Source organism: Chionomys nivalis, chromosome 2 (assembly GCF_950005125.1).
Source record: "Chionomys nivalis chromosome 2, mChiNiv1.1, whole genome shotgun sequence".
In the NCBI taxonomy this organism is placed as follows: Eukaryota; Metazoa; Chordata; class Mammalia; order Rodentia; family Cricetidae; genus Chionomys; species Chionomys nivalis.
In genome coordinates this window covers 103070952-103088226 of record NC_080087.1, presented here as the reverse complement: position 1 = coordinate 103088226, position 17275 = coordinate 103070952, and the positions used below count along the sequence as shown (strand labels likewise).

General features: G+C 48.9%; 1 protein-coding gene across 1 annotated transcript in view; it reads left to right on the top strand.

The window, feature by feature from the left end:
* The window catches only part of Farp2 (FERM, ARH/RhoGEF and pleckstrin domain protein 2), a 108474-nt gene that overhangs the window by 83828 nt on the left and 7371 nt on the right, over positions 1–17275 (top strand). Inside the window, exons 14-21 of the mRNA XM_057762832.1 lie at positions 2151–2320; positions 7323–7412; positions 7796–7929; positions 8527–8608; positions 10846–11083; positions 12970–13100; positions 14885–14953; positions 15767–15856. Of these exons, the coding sequence (XP_057618815.1) occupies positions 2151–2320; positions 7323–7412; positions 7796–7929; positions 8527–8608; positions 10846–11083; positions 12970–13100; positions 14885–14953; positions 15767–15856 (1004 nt within the window). The remainder of the gene's footprint in view (positions 1–2150; positions 2321–7322; positions 7413–7795; positions 7930–8526; positions 8609–10845; positions 11084–12969; positions 13101–14884; positions 14954–15766; positions 15857–17275) is intronic.

Genomic DNA, 17275 nt, shown 5'->3' with positions numbered 1-17275 from the left:
AGGAGATCTTATCTTTTCCAGGGCATCCATGCATGTCTCTCTTAGGGTCCTCCTTGTTACCTGGATTCTCAGGGATTGTGGATTGTAGCCTAGGTATCCTTCTCTTGTTTTTTTTTTTTTTGGGGGGGGGAGGTTTGTTTTGTTTTGAGACAGGGTTTCTCTATGTAGCCGTAACTGTCCAAGAACTCACTCTATAGTTCAGACTGGCCTCGAACTCAGAGATCCTCCTGTCTCTAGTTCCGCAAGTGCTGGAATTAAAGGTATGCACCACCATCTCTTGGCTCTAAAATGTGGTCTTTGATTTTCTTTTTATAATTGAATGTAAAACATCACAACTATATTTTAAACAGTATAAAGTGTAAGACATAGCTTCTAGATTTTCTCTGAATTTTAATTTCATAAAAGGACCTCATGCAGTTCTGACTTACCAGCAACAAAGAGTTTGAAGCATAACCCTTAGCTGGTACATCTTTGGGATGTGCTCCACATGGGGAATAGCGCACAGTTGAGGGCAGCAGGGGAGGCCGGCTCCACTCTGATTGAAATGCAGTGGCAGATACAATTTTTTATCACTATTGTTGTCTAGCATGTTTAAATATGTAATAAAGCAAATTTTAATAAACTTGTTGTTAAACTTTCATATAATAACATCGTCTAGGTTTTCTATGTCAATAAGTGCTTTCTCCTGCCTTCAGCTATGACTTGTGAACCATTTCCGAGCAGAGCTCTATCAGAACGCTATCAGAGTGCCTTCAAACTCCCCGGCAGCAGGCGAGGTCCTTGCGGCCGCTGACTTTGTCAATGTGAAAATAAGGACCTCCTCTGCTCCAGCTTGGCACACCAGAGGTTGCCCTGCCCAGGGCCTGTGCCTGTCCATGCTACCTCTTCTCATTTGGAATCTTTAAGCTCAATAACCAAGGTTTATCTTATAAACTGGTCGCTACAGACTATGAGGATCTTCCTTTGAAAGGGGTGGAGAGGGGAGGCCAGGTACTGTGGCGTCCCTGAAACCAGGGGACTCGGGCACTTAATAGTCATAGTTAGGAAAAATGTCCGGAGTTTCTAATAGCATTTGAATTTCTTCTGTACAATACCATTTGAAGTTATGGTGCTGTCTGTCTGTCGTCCGGGCATTCAGGATGTGGAAGCAAGAGGGTAAGGAGGTACATTTAAATGTATCTCTAAATTTGGCATTTAATAATTGTTGATTTCCCATAGAAAAATATGAGAACCCTTCGACAAGAGGTTAGGGAATTTTCCTTTTTTTTAAAAATATTTATTTATGTATTATGTATACAGTCTTCTTTCTGTGTGTATGCCTGCAGGCCAGAAGAGGGCACCAGACCCCATTACAAATGGCAGTGAGCCACCATGTGGTTTCTGGGAATTGAACTCAGGACCTTTGGAAGAGCAGGCAATGCTCTTAACCTCTGAGCCATCTCTCCAGCCCCAGAATTTTCCTTTTTTATATGTGTGACAGGATGTTACTTTGTTGCCCAGGCTGGCCTTAAATTCATGATCATCCTGCCTCTGCCTCCTAAGGAAATTTCAGTATTATAAATTGTCAGGTGAATTATGCTTCATCATTGACCTCCTAGGAAGCTGGCTAAAATTCTAGGCTATTCAAAAGCAAACTGTTTAATAAGGAGAGGAGTTAAGGACTAGTCTCTTATTTTGGTATGAGAAACCAACAGGAAGGAAAAAAATCACTCGTTAGTGAAAAGGCCAGCAACTAGAAGACGGAACTGTGAAATGAGCGGCTTTATGTATTCTCTTTTTAATGACTCGGTAGTGACACAGGCGGAAATCTCGGTGTGCCTGTCAGGCGGGCGGCATGTGAGGCATGGGCCTCTGCCATCCTTGGCCTCGTGGAGCCTTGCTTCACAGGCCTGCGGTGTTTGATTTACCCAGAAAGAAGCCCCTAGAAACACGATTCGGGGCCAGGAGGAGTCACACCATGTGCTGGTCTCTGATACTGGCAGAATAGCCATCACCACGCTCCCTTTGGTGGCGTGTCTAGGAGCGCAGGTGACAGACCACACACATGCTCCATAAAAGCCATTGCAGCACGAGGTTTGCAGTCTAGCGCGAGGGAGGCCGACCTCACAGCTGTTCTCATTTTTGCTCCACCCTACTTCATTCATTTCCAGGCTTTTCTGTGGATAGCCCTCAGCCTTCTCCCTCCAGCCTGAAGAGCCAGCTGAGGCAGAGCCCTGAGCTTCAGGCCTCTCTGAGCACAGCTGAGCAGGGACCGTCCCCTGTTCTCAGCCCTGTCCTCAGTACAGCCAGGACGGACAACCAAGAAGAGCAGAAACACAAGGTGGGCCACTCTTGAGACTGACAGTGCTAATGGATGCAAACCTTTACCAGGGAGCCCCCGGGTGGCCAGGAAAAGACGTTCACACCCCATAAGCCCGGGGCAGAACATTAACAGAACCCCTTTCTGAGACACTGTTATTCTTAGAAGTCGAAGCTCCATGTAAACATACTTTCCCTTGTTTGGGTAACAGGCCGTTTTGGCATCCATGGTTCCAAGTGTTAGGCTGGATCCCGAAGATGAGTGGGAAAGAGGCAGGCTAATTCCCTGCAAGGGGTCACTGCCTCTCCCCTTTTGTTTCGCTCCTGCCCATTCCTTCCTTTCTCCATCCTTGTAGGTGAGTAACTTGGAGATCCCGTTGCAAAAGAAAGGTTGGTTGGGGCTCAAGAAGTTCTTTTATCAGAGACTTCCTGGATGATAAAGGGACCTGGCCAACATTAGAGAGAGTGCCTTAGGTGGGGGGTCCTGGGCTTTGTGACGTGACATGACATGGTGTTCCTATAGGTCTCTATAGTGAGGGCACGTTGGGAATATCCAGGAGAGTACGAACAAGCAGCAGATCCCACTCACTCCTAGGCGCCAGGGACAACGCGTTCGCCTTAAGGTGGCCAGCCTGGGGTTGTCTCCAGCACCGTCGCGGAAAGTTGTCTTCCTTGCAGCGCCTGTGTTCCCTGTTTGTGTTTGCTGTCTGTCACTCTAACAGGAACATCAGAGACAGGTCGATTATGAAGACACAAATTTTATTTTGTCTCACAGTGTGGGTGGTTTTAGCCCCTGGTCTGCTGCCCTGCTGTCTGGGCCCCAGAGAAGCTGTCTTGATGGGAGCTCGTGGTGGAACGACCGGGACATGAAAGAGAAGCAGGACTGCACCCCACTAACCCCTTTGGGGACTTTCCTGCCCCCAGTGGCCCCAAAACTCCCACTGGGTCCCACCTGAAGTTCACCACTTTCCCATATTGCCAAATAGGAGACCAAGTATTTCAACATGTCGGCCTTTCAGGAACAGTCCAAATCCAAATGATAGCAAGATCTTAGGCTAATTACCCAAAGAGTAGCGAGGCCCCTGGGACATTTGAGACGCCTTGGCAGGGAGGGCAAAATCCATTTCCACAAGCTGTGAGACAGGCCACTCCCTTCTCTGTGCCCAGGGATCCTCTGGGACCCCACCTTCCCTGGGAGAAGGCCTTTGAACCAGATGAGGGAGCTGGCTACGAGGTGGCTATCCTGGAGGCCTGCAGGCAAGAGGTGGCCTACTCGCAGGAGTAGGATCAGCCATGGTGAGATCACTCCAACTTCATTGGCCACTTGTGCTTGGCATGAACACAATTGTCTTATAGCCATTTTCATTTCTTTTGGAAACCTAATAATCTATTTCATCATTTCCTTGGTACAAAAAAAGTAGATTGAGGAAACAGCTTTTAACACTGGATGTTCACATTACCACATTATCAAAACAAAACAAAAAAAGCTAGTTGATTCTTCATCTGAGATGGTTGAGCTCACAGTGTGTAGTCCTAAGAGAAGGTGTCTGGTCATCATGATACAACCTGAAAGCAACACCCTTCCCAGGCCTGTGGGTTAAGGTCACCTCTAGCCTTCACTGATACATGCCTTCCAGGAGGTGGTAGCTGCTTAACCGAAGATGGAGGTAGATCCGCAGCAGCCCCTGAGATTCAGCTCTGGTCTGGCAACTGTACAGGCAAATATCTAAGGACCTAATAAAGCTAGAATCTAGCAGAGTTTAGTCTGTGTCTAACAGGGGCACAGACTGCCAGGTCTGTCACAGACCCACAGAAGTAGCTGGAGTTGACCTGAAGGTAGATTTCCATCAGAGTCTCTGACTCTCCTGATCGGAAATCAAAGCCACTGTTGACAGTCTTGAAGACTCACCCTGGGCAGCGTCTGTGCCTTTTGGTTGTGCCTATGGGCGTGAGTTAGAGCTGCATTGCCTCATCCATGCCCAGGCCTGGTTGGACTTTTTTCTGGCTGCTCAGCTGTGAGGAATAAGGAATGAATGGCCCCCCACACCTGCTGGTGGGAGCAGGAGCCAGTCTTCCCCTTCGTTCCACTGCCTTCCACTTGACACCTCTTATTGTATTTATGTATATGAGTGTTTCATTTGTATGTATGTGTGTACCACATGCATGCAGTGACCACAGAGGCACAGAAAGCATCAGATCCCCAGGAAATGAAATTACAGTGGTTGTGAGCCACCATATAGAGGCTGGGAATTGAACCCGAGGCCTCTGGAAGAGCAGCCAGTGCTCTGAACACTGAGCTGTTTCTCTGGCCTCACGTAGAGCAGGTTTTTTTTCTTCGTTTTTGATAGAGGCTGGTGAAGATGAGCAGGATTCAGAAGGCAAGATTGCTAAAAGATGGCAGAAGCATTTCTCTTTGTGCTTGTGTGGGTCTGAGAAATGGTGCTATGCTGTGGTGGCAGGTGGCGAAGATGGGTGGATGGTGCTGTCCCCAGCTGTCTCTGGCCAGCAGGTCAGCTTGCTTGGGTTTGATTAGGTCATTCTAGAACAGGGGCAGGGCAGTTGGTAGCTTGTCGCCATCAGTGGCACCTGCAGAGAGAGTTTCTGTTGACGCTCTTGGGACTGCTCTGGTAGGTTTTCTTCACACAGTGAGGAGCTGGTCTGGGGCTCTGGACCTGGTTTCTATAGCACGTGCACAGTTAGGGTGTGCTTTTGAGTTTCAGACAAAGATAATTGCCATGAAGAGGTCATCTTCCCTGACATGTTTGTCCCAGGCCAAGGCCAGAATTACACAAAACTGGCAAGCAGAACATCTGTCCTGCTGTGAGGAAGGCTGGAGAAACCCAGCTCTCACTGCTGAAAGCTCATGACATATGTATACCAAACCAGGGAGAGATAAGACTCTTTTTAAAGATGCCATTGGTTTAGAATTTAAAAAAATAGTTTTATGACACAGAATACAAAAAACCCAAAAACATTGTGGAAGGTTGTAAAACTAAGTGAGCTGTTCTGGGAGAGAAAGACCACACTCCAGGAACAACATGAAGAGACCAAGGGATGGAACCAGGGATCCAGGCTATGACATTGCTCCCAGCCGTTTGAGAAGAGCTGATGGAGATGTTGAACATGACTCCCAGGGAGAGGATGGCAGGACTTGACTCTGCAGGATGTTGGCAGTGCCCCTGGTGTGTTCTGTGATGGTAGAAGACACCGCGTTCCATGGGCTCCAGAACACATAAGATGAGCACACACACACACACACCCATTACTCCTTTATTCCAGGGACTGTGAGAGAATATTGCAGCCTGTGTTTAACTACAGCAGGCACAGAAAAGAAGATGTGATCCCCAAACACGGGCCTCCATTGGGATCGCCTTGGCCCCTTGCTTCTCCTTATGCAGCTTGGGAAGCATATCGCAGGCTATCCTGGTGCAAACTTAGTCTGTTCTTCCTCCCAGAACTGACCCCCGGTGGTGACTGCTGATCTTTCCCTTGACTTGAGGCAGAATTTGTTGCAGTTGTTCTTGCTGTGTCAGTCAGTCACACATCACACGCACACCAACACCATCTCAGTGGACTTGTGCAGAGGCCTCTTGAGACTCCCGTCTGCCCCTCCAGGTCAGCTTGCATCCTGCATGCACACATATCAGAGTGCACACACACTGACCCCCAACACTCCGGAACCGCAGAGGCCAGATGACTTTCTTTCATCCCCTCTTTCTTATCCCACATCACTTTCTGTGCCTTGACATTTGTCCTGTCTGCTGGCCCGGGCGCTCCACCCACTCCATGTGAATCTGTGGCCTGGTCACATTCTTTGCAGCCTCCAGCACTTTCCGCCCTGTGCTCCCCATGACTGTGTTCTGCTGTGATTTGTAGCCCCTCGTTGACTTGAGTGTTGTGTTTGCACATTAGACAGAGCCCTGATGGAGATTCACCAACCCCCTAGACAGGTTCATCTTGGGTCCCGTTCTAGCAAGCATAAGGGGAGCTGCAGAGAGCTGAGCCTGGAGGTAGACCTGGGTCCTCTTCTGCACACAGGAAGTGTGCCAGCCAGCTCAGCGCCTTGTCATAGGCACACTAAGAAGACACTGGGAGGTTTTTGTTGTTACTTTTATGAGCTAAGTTTAATTATTCTTTTAATTTTTTAAATTTTTATGCTGAGCCTTATCTCCAGCCCAAGTTTAATTATTTTAATCACATACATATGTTCTTATCAATTTTTATTATACGTTTGTGGCTTGTATATATGTACAATGTGCATGTAGTTCCCAGAGAGACCACCAGGTGTCTCCTGGGACTGGAGTCATAGGTGGTTGTCTGCCATCATGTGAGTGCTGGGATTTGAACCCGTTCCTCTGGAAGAGCAGTCAGAGCTCTTAACCACTGTGCCATCTCTCCAGCCCTTCATCACATACATACATGTTTAAACATACACTCATGGTTCCTTATCTTTTAACCAGCTTCATCAATGGCAGTGATAAAGGATCATAGTTTCACCACAAAACCAGTAATAAGCTTCGGTTCTGTTCACATATATTGATATTTGAATAGCAATTACTTTTCTAAGGAATGGTGTACAGTGATATAATGAGGACGACATGTTGAGAGAAATGTAGCTGGGCTTACTTGGACGTGTTTACTTACAAGCAGATCAGGCTAGCGAGATGGCTCTGAAGTTAAGAGTCCTTGCTGATTTTACAGAGGACCCGGATTCAGTTTCCAGCACCTACATCGGGTGGCTCTCACCCACTTGTAACTGAAAACCTGTGGCCCCTTCTAGCCTCTGCAGGAACTTGTACACATGCAGTACACAAACATACATTCAGGCATACACATATACCAATAAATCCAACTTTTTTTTTTTTTTTTTTTTTTTTTTACAGTAAATCCCTCTAGGAATTAAGGCAGGAGTTTCTAAAATGTTGGCTTGAGCATACCATGTTACAAGCCTCGGGCTCTCCCTGCGTGTGGAAAGGTAACATGTCCCCCGGAAGTGTGCTCACGTTTCTCTCTGCCTCTTTCAGCACCTGCCAGAAGACAAGGCCTATTTCATAGCCAAGGAGATTCTCGCTACAGAACGAACATATGTGAAAGATTTAGAAGTTATTACTGTGGTATGGAACCTTAGTCCTTGATTATTTTTTATTTCCTTAATATGCTTTATATATAAACACAGAGGCGCCATCCTGAGAAGTATCTTTGGCAGTTTTGAGACCCACTTACATAAATTCTGTTGTATCTACTTGCCTTCCAGCACGATGTCTAAGTCATGTTAAAATCTGATGTCTTCAGTTTTCCTGACGCTGTAAAGCTAAGAATGTATCTGTCTGAAAGTTCTGACCTAGAATTGGTTTGTTTGTATTTGGAAATTATACAGTCGATAAAGAGGGGACGTGGAACGCTGGTTTAAGCTCTTATAAACTGGAGGAGCTTTGCTTGGTGTCATGAGGTCACAGCTCTCTGCTGAGCCTCTCACCAGGCCAAACTCCTCCCATAGTGGTTCCGAAGTCTGGTGAGCAAGGAGGACGCCATGCCTGCCGCCCTGATGACCCTGCTCTTCTCCAACATCGATCCCGTCTACGAGTTCCATCGAGGCTTCCTGCACGAGGTGGAGCAGAGGCTGGCTCTCTGGTAACCGTACCATACAGCAGATGGCGCTATTTCCTTACCTCCCTCCACAGGAGCCGCCACCTTCTGAAGCCTCCTCTGGATGGCTCCCACATTGCTGGCACCTTGGCTGGGGGCCTGGACCAGCAGCCCCTGAGTCCCGAACTCTCCCTGGGGAGCACCCATCTTTGACACCAGCCCTTGCCTCAGGAAGCTAATTCAGAACAGCCATTATTTCACTGATGTGTATTTCAAAATTCTATTGGGCAAGCTAGAATAAACTTTAATAATAATGCATTTTATCTATCCTATTCCAGAGAAGGGACTAGAGCAAGTTAAATAGGAAAAGAATGTTTTCACCTGGTTACCATCGTATTTAGAGAAATGCAGTCATTGTTGCCGTAGAGTTAAGTTCTTTCCACCTGGAAATTCCTTGTCATTCTGACTGACTGCTGGGTGTGGTGATGCATCCTATAAAGCCAGCAGCAAGGAGACAGAGACAGGAGAATCACACGTGGGGCAGCTCCAGCTACACAGTCAGAGGGAAAGGACTACGACTACCGCAACATGTTACCGTTAAATTTTCATGGATTTATAAACCTTCTTGTTCCTTTAATCCAGGGAAGGGCCCTCTGGTGCCCATTTAAAAGGTGACGATCAACGAATTGGGGACATCCTCCTCAGGAACATGCGTCAGTTAAAGGTACGGTATGGCGAGTTTGTGCGGGAACGCCAGGCTTAGAGTAAAAGCTGTGATGGAAACATGTCTGTTGTTCTTGGAACAGTGTCCCCATCACGGCAGCCTTCTCAAGAACAAGCTCATCTCACCATTCTCCACAGCAGGGCCCCCTGAGGAGAGGGTTCTTGTCGCCCAAACGCTCCACTCAGAACTTTTCAAAACTGTTCCCTGAAAAACACTGTACATTTAATAGCAGTGTTGTCTTGACGGTGTTCCTCAGAACAGCATCCCAATAAAAACACAGCCTGTCTCAGGGTTTTCCCGGAGGGGGTTTCCTTCAGAACGGGGGTCTCCTCAGAACGTGGTTCTCCTAAAATGCTAGGACTCACAAGAGCCTAAGAACAGACGTTCTTAGAGCAGGGTTCCTTCAGAGTATAATTCCTAGCAAGGGTCCCCTCAAAGCAAAGTCCCCAGAACAAGATTTTACCAATGAAGATGTGCTTAAAACAAAGGCCTCTCAGAGAAAAGAAAACGTTTTCCTCAGAAGCAACTCTCCTCAGAACATGGTTTCAGGAGGGGCTTGCTCAATACTGAACCACCTCTCCTTAGGTCCCCCTTAAGAATGTCTTTCACCAAAATAGTATTTCCCTCGAGTGGCCTTACCACCTCATGACAGCTGTTTTCTAAACATGGTTCCCCTCAGAACAGAGTTCCATAGAACAGTGTTTTTCTAGAAGGGTGGACCCCTGTGTTTCCTCTCAGAATGATGTTCTCAGAATTAAGGGTCCCCCTGTACAGTGTTCCTGCCAATTGCAGCGCTCTCAGGACAACATCCCAGACCAGAGAGACAGCTCAGTGGTCAGAGGTCTCCTAGTACCTACAGAGGACCTGGGCTGGGTTCCCAGCACCCACGTCCCAGCACTGCAGTTCCAGTGGATCTGGCGCCCCCTTCTGAGAGGGCATGGTGGTATCCCAGTACTTGGGAAGAGTCAGGGTCAGGAGAAGGAGATAAGGCTTTCCCCAGGAAAGGGGTCTCCTCAGAATAGCATTCTCCTCAATATGATTATCTTCCCCCCCCCCAGAACATCATGCCTCAGAAATAAGTTCCTTCAGGGTAGGATTTCCTGTTTGCAGTGTTTTGCTCTGAATGGGGCCCCCACAGCAGGGTTCCCTTCAGAACACCTTTCCCCGGAACAGTATTTCTCGTAACGTAATTTCTTTCTTTTTCACTTTTGTTTTGTTTGTTTGGTTGGTTGGTTTTTGTTTTTTTGAGACAGGGTTTCTCTGCGTAACTGGTTCTCCTGGAACTCATTTTGTAGACCAGGCTGGCATTGAATTCAGAGATCCACCTGCCTCTGTCTCCCAAGTGCTGGGATTAGAGGTATGCACCACCTCTGCCTGGCTACTCAACATAATTTCTTAAAGCCATGTTTCCCCCAGAGCAGGTTCCTCTGGGAGTATCATTCTTCCAAAATGTTTCCCTAGACAACTTACCAACCAAACAGTGCCCCTCAGAACCAGGTTTTATTCAGAATATCTTTCTCTAACACACCCTCGGGACAGAGCCCTCTGAATGAGGCTCCCATGAAAGCAGCCGCCCTCAGAGCAGTAATTTTCAGAGAAGCAAGCCTCCATACATGCATTTCCAGCATAGCACTGCCCTCAACAGGGTCCCCTGAACCATGCTTTTATCCACTACAGAATTCTCCCCAGACACAGTGCCTAAAACAGAATCCCTCTGACCACTGCTGCCTTTCCAGTAGCCCGCCCCTCCGCACAGCGATCCTTCAGAATAGTTCTCAGGACAGTTGCCCAAAACATGGTTGCTCCCTCTCTCCAGTAACCCGGTCAGCACTGAACCTGGGCAGAGCTCAAATGGAGTTTCATTCTTGCCTGGTACTCAGTGTGTCCCATAAGGTGAGCTCTGGCTCTCCTCGCCTCTGAGGGTCATTCTTTATCCGTAAATGGAGGAATCAATCAATTAGCAGTGGTCATGGTGAGGACCGGCTGCGGAGGAGCCCTGACCCCTGGGAACGGAGTAAGGTACACACTGGGATAGAGTCTAAAATGGGGAAATGGGGAGACAGAGAAACTCTGGCTTGTACCTACCACACTGTGCATCCCTGTTACGCCCTGTCAGCATTTCCAGCACCCCCAGTCCACACTGGGCTCTGCCCAGGCGGACGAGCTGCTGAACCCGGCCGGACCAGGCTTGCCATCATGCCTCTCCACCCAAGTGTTGTCCTTTGGTGTCTCGATAGGAGTTTACCAGCTACTTCCAAAGACACGACGAGGTTCTAACAGAACTGGAAAAGGCCACAAAACACTGCAAGAAGCTGGAGGCCGCCTACAAAGAGTTCGAGCTCCAGAAGGTCTGCTACCTGCCTCTCAACACCTTCCTGCTGAAGCCCGTGCAGAGGCTGGTGCACTACCGCCTGCTATTGAGCCGCCTGTGTGCTCACTACGCCCCTGGGCATCGGGACTATGCCGACTGCCACGGTGAGTGAGGCCGAGGGCGGCGTGCGTGGTGTTAGACTCCACTGGCTCTGCCGGGAGCGGCTGCCAGCCCCGGCGCTCACTGCTGGCTCTTGGCCTTGGCCTTGGCCTCTGCCCAGCTGCTTCAGAGAAGCGGGTTCCAGGCTGAACTGTTCTCCTTCCGTGGAGTGGGGTACTGTAACCAAGGTGGCCTCCTGCTGTCAAGGTCTCTCACGCGAGGGCACTGGGGGATGGGGCATATCCTAGAATGACCTCTTTATGTGGGTGTTTCTGGCCTGGAAGACTTGACTCTAAGACTTAGCAAATGTTTGAGCCAAGCAGCCTGTTGGAAGTTTCTGACCTATGTGAATCATAATTTTCTATTTGTTAAAGGGACAAAAGAATAAAGTCTGAATCTTGTCATTTACAAATAGAAATTTTAGTTATAGCATCAGTTTAGAACAAGAAAATTCTGTCTATAAATTACTGAAATTGTCATTAAAATATAATTAGTTGGGAATGGTGGCCCACGGATTAATGTAATCCTAGCTACTTGGAAGGTTGAGGCAGAAGGGTGATTGGAGTCCATGCAGGAGGGTTCATGGAATCCTGGAAAAAGGGCCACTGCAGCCCAGGCAGGAGGATGCCTGAAGTACAGGCAGGAGGGTCACTGGAATTCCAGGTAGCAGAGTCACTGAATGGAGTTACGGGGGGGGGTTATGAGATGCCATGTAGGTGTGGGAAATGAACCTGGGACCTCTCTGTATGAGGAGTCAGTGCTCCCAACCACTGACCTATCTCTCCAGCCCCCAGGCTTGCAGAGGCAGAACAAGGCAATGCAGATGCCCAGAGTCTGCAGACAGCAGCTGCCATGGCTCGTGTGAGGCTGTGGTCACCTTGCTCAGGCTCTCCCTGATGTCATCAGTGCTGTCTGCAGAGCAGTTATAGAAGGATCTGTTTATGATTTGTCAAGGATGATGAATTCTGGGTGTGTTCCTCTCTTGGTTGGCTTGTGCTTCTGAAAGCCACAAGCACCCTGTAAAGAACACTAGCAGTCCTTGGTTCCATGAAGTCCCTGTCAGGGTGGGTCTGAGGATAAGGCCGTGTGAGTCAGGGCTGCAGACCTTGTCAGATGCTCACAGAGGGGGATCTACGAGTGAGGCGCTGCGGTTGGGCAGGAAGAGGGTCCTGGCAGCTGGAGAAATGGCTCCGTGCTTAAGAGCACTTGCTGCTCTTGCAGAGGACCCGGGTTTGGTTCCCAGCATCCCATGTCAGGAGGCGTACGGTCTCCTGTAACTCCAGCTCCAGGGAATCCAGTGCTCTTGTCTACAGTCTGAGGGTTTCTGCAGTCAGGTGTGTACACAGTCACGTACAACCACACACACACATATACACAAAAAAATAAAATTTCTTCTAAAAGAGATGAGAACAGTTCCCATTAGTGGTCTGGCAGGTAAGAGAGGTCGCTGCGTTAGGGACAGCAGAGGGCAGGACTAGGTGAGCACCTGTTTCTATCCAGTGTCGCCTCCTCGGGGCTGGTGTAGAGTTCACGTTCATCTTAGTGAGCTTCTTCCTGTTTATTGACGTCTTACATTTGCTTCAGGTGAGCGTCTGTTACCAGAAAGAAGTAAGCTACTTCAGACATTGAAGGATCCCTTTCAAGAACTAACAGTGCTTTGCACTGCTTCCCGAACCTGCCCCGTTAAGGCATAGCATTGGCCGGTGACCCCTGACCCCCTTGGGTTCTGCAGGGACTGTACTTAGACAGGAGCTTGTGCCAGTGGGCCAGAGCCCTGCCCGGAGTCTGCAGTGCCTCCAGCTAAAGGCACCCTAGAAAATACTGGCTCTTCCACAAGGCAGAGACTGGGGAGTCTTGTTCAGGGTTTGAACTGGGCGACCTCTCCACACAGAGGCACTGAAGGCCATCACAGAAGTGACCACCGGGCTCCAGCACAGCCTCACCCGGCTAGAAAACCTCCAGAAGCTGACGGAGCTACAGCGGGACCTGGTTGGTGTAGAAAACCTCATTGCTCCTGGAAGGGTAAGTGGCCATACCTGGGAAAGATTTTATGCCTGTTGTCTTCAATTGAATTGTACTAATGTAGCCTAAGACTTGACCTTTTAAAGTACACAATTCAGTGACTTTGCATGCACTCAGTTAATATAGCCATCATCACCAATTGGGGACATTTTCCCAGAAAGAAACCCCAAGACCCATTAGTTGTTGGTCCCCGTTCTGGTAGCGGGAAGCACAGAAGAGCCCCCCCCTCCCCCCAGGTACTGGGAGAAATGCCTCAAGACGGCACAAAAGCAGGAATGGTGGCTCACATCCGAATCCCACACTCGGGGCTGGGCTGCAGGCTGTGGATTTTGAGGCCCATTTAGCTGCATCGTGAGATTTCATCTCAGAATCTGAGATGGGAAGCAACAGGATCATACCTGAGGGATTTTCTCCCCTTCTCTGGCTTTGTCTTTTTATCATTTATACTACTAAAACTTTTCATTTTAATGACTTTCAAGTCCTCTTTAGTTGTTCATACCTTAGGTATCATATACCAGATGTGTCTTAACCCAATTAGTCACCTACAGGTTTTTCTTCTAAGAGTTCTTCTTATCTTTTTTCCCTTTGATAGGGTCTTATGTAACCCAGGCGGACCTCAAATTCGCTGTGTATTTAAGGATGACCCTGAACTTCTGTTCCTTCTGTCCTGCTGCCTCCACCTCCTGACTGATGGGACTGCGGTGTGCGCCACTGCACTTGGCTTATGTGATAGCGGGGATGGAACCCGCTTGCTGAGCACATACCGGCTGAGCTACATGCCCAGCCTTCCGGCCCAGTTAGTCCAGTGTTATTCCTTTGCACACACATCAGCTACCCTGGCACATGTGTTGAATTGTCTGGTCCTCCTTATGAAAATTAAGAAGCCCCGTAGATGTGTGGGCTTCTTTCTGGACTTTGAGTTTCATCGCATGAGTTGGTATGTCTCTTCCCTGTGTAGTAGATGCCTTGCTCTTGACTCGGTACCGTTGACGCAAAGAGTAAGCAAGCTTAGTAACTAGCCCTACTAAGTGCTAACCACTACAGAAGTTCACATACAGGGTGGTACACCTTCCTGTCTCCTAGGGGAAAATCCTACTAGGGCTGTTTTCATCTTATGTCAATAATGTGTAGTTCCTCTGTGTGCCTTGGTGGGTGGGTGCTGTGCCCACCCTGGCTTCAGTCATTTCGTTCAGATGGGCTCCTGTTCTCACTTTATAGCCTTGGTTGGCCTGGAACTACACGATGTCGATCAGGCTCATAGAGATCCTCATACCCCTGCCTCCTAAGTACAGGGATTAAAGGCGTGTGCCACCATGCTTGGCGGCTTGACTTTCTGAGCCTTTATTCAGTATTCCAGTGCAGGGCAGTGAACTGTAGCCACCCAGTGTTGGCAGAGACTGTCTCTCCACTAGTGTCTCTCCTCTTGGTTCCCACGCCTCAGGGCAGGTAGATGACTGGGACCAGGTTGGTACCAGGATAGGTAACTAGGGTAGAGTAGTGGCTCTCCCAGAGGGCTGCCACTCAGCAGGGCTTAAAGAAGCCAGAGAGGCTGGCAAGATGGCTCAGCAGGAAGGGGTGTGCATGTAGGTCTGGCACCCTGGTTTAATCCTATAGTCCACGAAGTGGCAGGAGAGAGCCAGTACTGATAGTTGTCTTCTGACCCTCACACGTATGCTATGGCGTGTGCAAACAAGCTAGAGGTTACTGTTGGCTCCCATGACCTTTGACCCAACTACCACGTGTCTCTTGCATCCCTGCTCACAGGAACCCTGGTTGTCTTTCAGGAGTTCATCCGTGAGGGCTGCCTTCACAAGCTCACCAAGAAGGGCCTGCAGCAGAGGATGTTTTTCCTGGTATGTTTCCCACTGTGCCCCAAACTGCATTTCCACTCTGGGAAGAATTGGCGGGTAAAGTCTATCAGGAAAGTTGGCCCGCTGCCTGCTGGCTCCATCCCTGGGATGGCAGCTCAGGCATCTGGAAACTCAGGCAGTCTCTCAAGAGTGAGCAATAGGAAGCAGCCGCTTTGCCCACGCTGCCTGTTTATTCCTAGTCCTCATTCTGGGAGGGCAAGCAGGGCCAACTCAGAGATGTCCATATGGCTAGCCTAGTGGCAGCCAGGGGCCTTCAGTGCTGCCCAGAAACTTGGGTACAGAGGACCTGACCATGTGTCCTCATCTTACCAGGTTTCTTTCTTTCTTCCTTTTGGGGATGGTGGTGGTTTTAAGACAAGGTTTCTCTGTGTAGCCCTGGCTATCTTGCAACTCATTCTCTAAACCAGGCTGGCCTCGAACTCACAGAGACCCGCCTGCCTCTGCCTCCCGAGTGCTGGGATTAAACGTGTGCGCCACTACCGCCCAGCCTTACCAGGTTTCTTTTCCAAGTGCCCCAGACTTGATCCACACAGGGAAGGAGCACCTGCTAGAGCTCCTGGCTGCTTCTACCAGCTAGGCCAGACCGGAGGAGACTGGTGACTGGCCCCCAGTTCTGCTAGCTCATGTGACTACTGCATATATCTGGTCGAAAAGGAGCAAAGGAACAAACTTTTTCCCCAACAATTTCCAATAACTTCTGTAGATCTGGTAAACACACCATGGCTGTCTGTAGCTCGAGTCTAACTACACTGACACTGAAGCTTTGTCCCTTGTCTGTATCTTTCCATCCCTCAGTTCTCAGATATGCTGCTATACACAAGCAAAAGTGTCACCGGGGCCAGTCAGTTCCGGATCCGTGGCTTCCTTCCTCTACGTGGAATGCTGGTGAGTGGCACCATGCTCACCTGAGGTTTGGTTTTTAGGTGCTGGGCTGGGCTTCTGCCCCACCTCCCTAATACAACAGCAAGTCTGAGGTCATTTTCAGGGGTGAGCAGGCCACCTGGTGTTGAGGGAATATGATGGACTGTTCTCGCTCTTCCTCGTGGCTACTGTTCTCCCTGACCCCAGACTGCACCGTATTCCACCCATGGGCAGCTTTCTAGGTCAGTCTTCTTTAGCACCTGATAGTATTCACCTATTTTGCCCACAACTTGGAGCGGGTTTTGGTATCAGCTATTTCCAGATATCGTGTAGTTATGATGCTCACCCAGGAACAACCATTCCTTGGACAGACACAGGCTGTGGTCACTGACTGTGCCTGATACAGCGCTGCCTGGGGCTTGAGCCACTGCTGCTGCCGCCGTGAAGTTTCTGCACACCCTGCATATGTGCTCACCAGGATGTCTGACATGGGATAACCGCTGGGCTTTAACATAATCCAGTCTATCAGATCTGCCTTTGGAGGTTAATACAAACCTGTTTAAGAGCTGCAGAGAGGGCGGGCAGTTAGGAGTGCTTACTGCTCTTCCAGAGGACACAGGTTCAGTTCCCAGCACCCATGCCAGCCTGCAGCTCAGGCACCATGTGACTCAATGCCATCTGTGAGCACCTTCACACGGACACAGACACAAACATAAAAATAATACATATTTAAAAATAAACACTGGAGATGGCTCAGCACTTAGGAGCACTGACTGCTCTCCCATAGGACCCAGGTTTGATTCCCAGCATAGACATGGGAGTTCACAACTGTCTGTAATGCCAATTCCAGGGGATCAACACTGTCTTATTGTCTAGGTGGGTAGGCACTGCATGCACATGGCATGCAGATATTCATGCAGGTAAAACTACCATATACATGAACTAAAAGGAAATAAATCTCAAAACAAATTTTAGAAAAAGAAAACCCTATTTAAAGTCATAGAGAGTCAGGAAGACTAGAGCAGCGAGTGCTTCTTAACCTACGGGTTGCAACCCCTTTGGGCTCAACCAACTCTTAACAGGGGTCGCTTAAGATATTGGAAAAGCTAGGTATTTACATTATACTTCATAACAGTAGCAAAATTACAGTTACAAAGTAGCAATGAAAATCATTTTATGGCTGGTGATCACCACAACATGAGTAACTGTACTAAAGGGCTGCAGCATTAGGAAGGTCGAGAACCACTGCTCTAGAGGCTGTGTTCTCTTCATGTAGGCCCTGGAACCTGGCCTGAAACGTGTCGTGGAGACACTGAAGGCAAAGACGATGCAGCATGTGGTTCCAGGACATCTTAGCGCCGTGCTCATCTGTTGGCCCTCACACTGCTCCTTGAGGTGGTGTCTACTGCTGCAGCAGCATGCGAGGGTCTGCTCTTGTAGTGT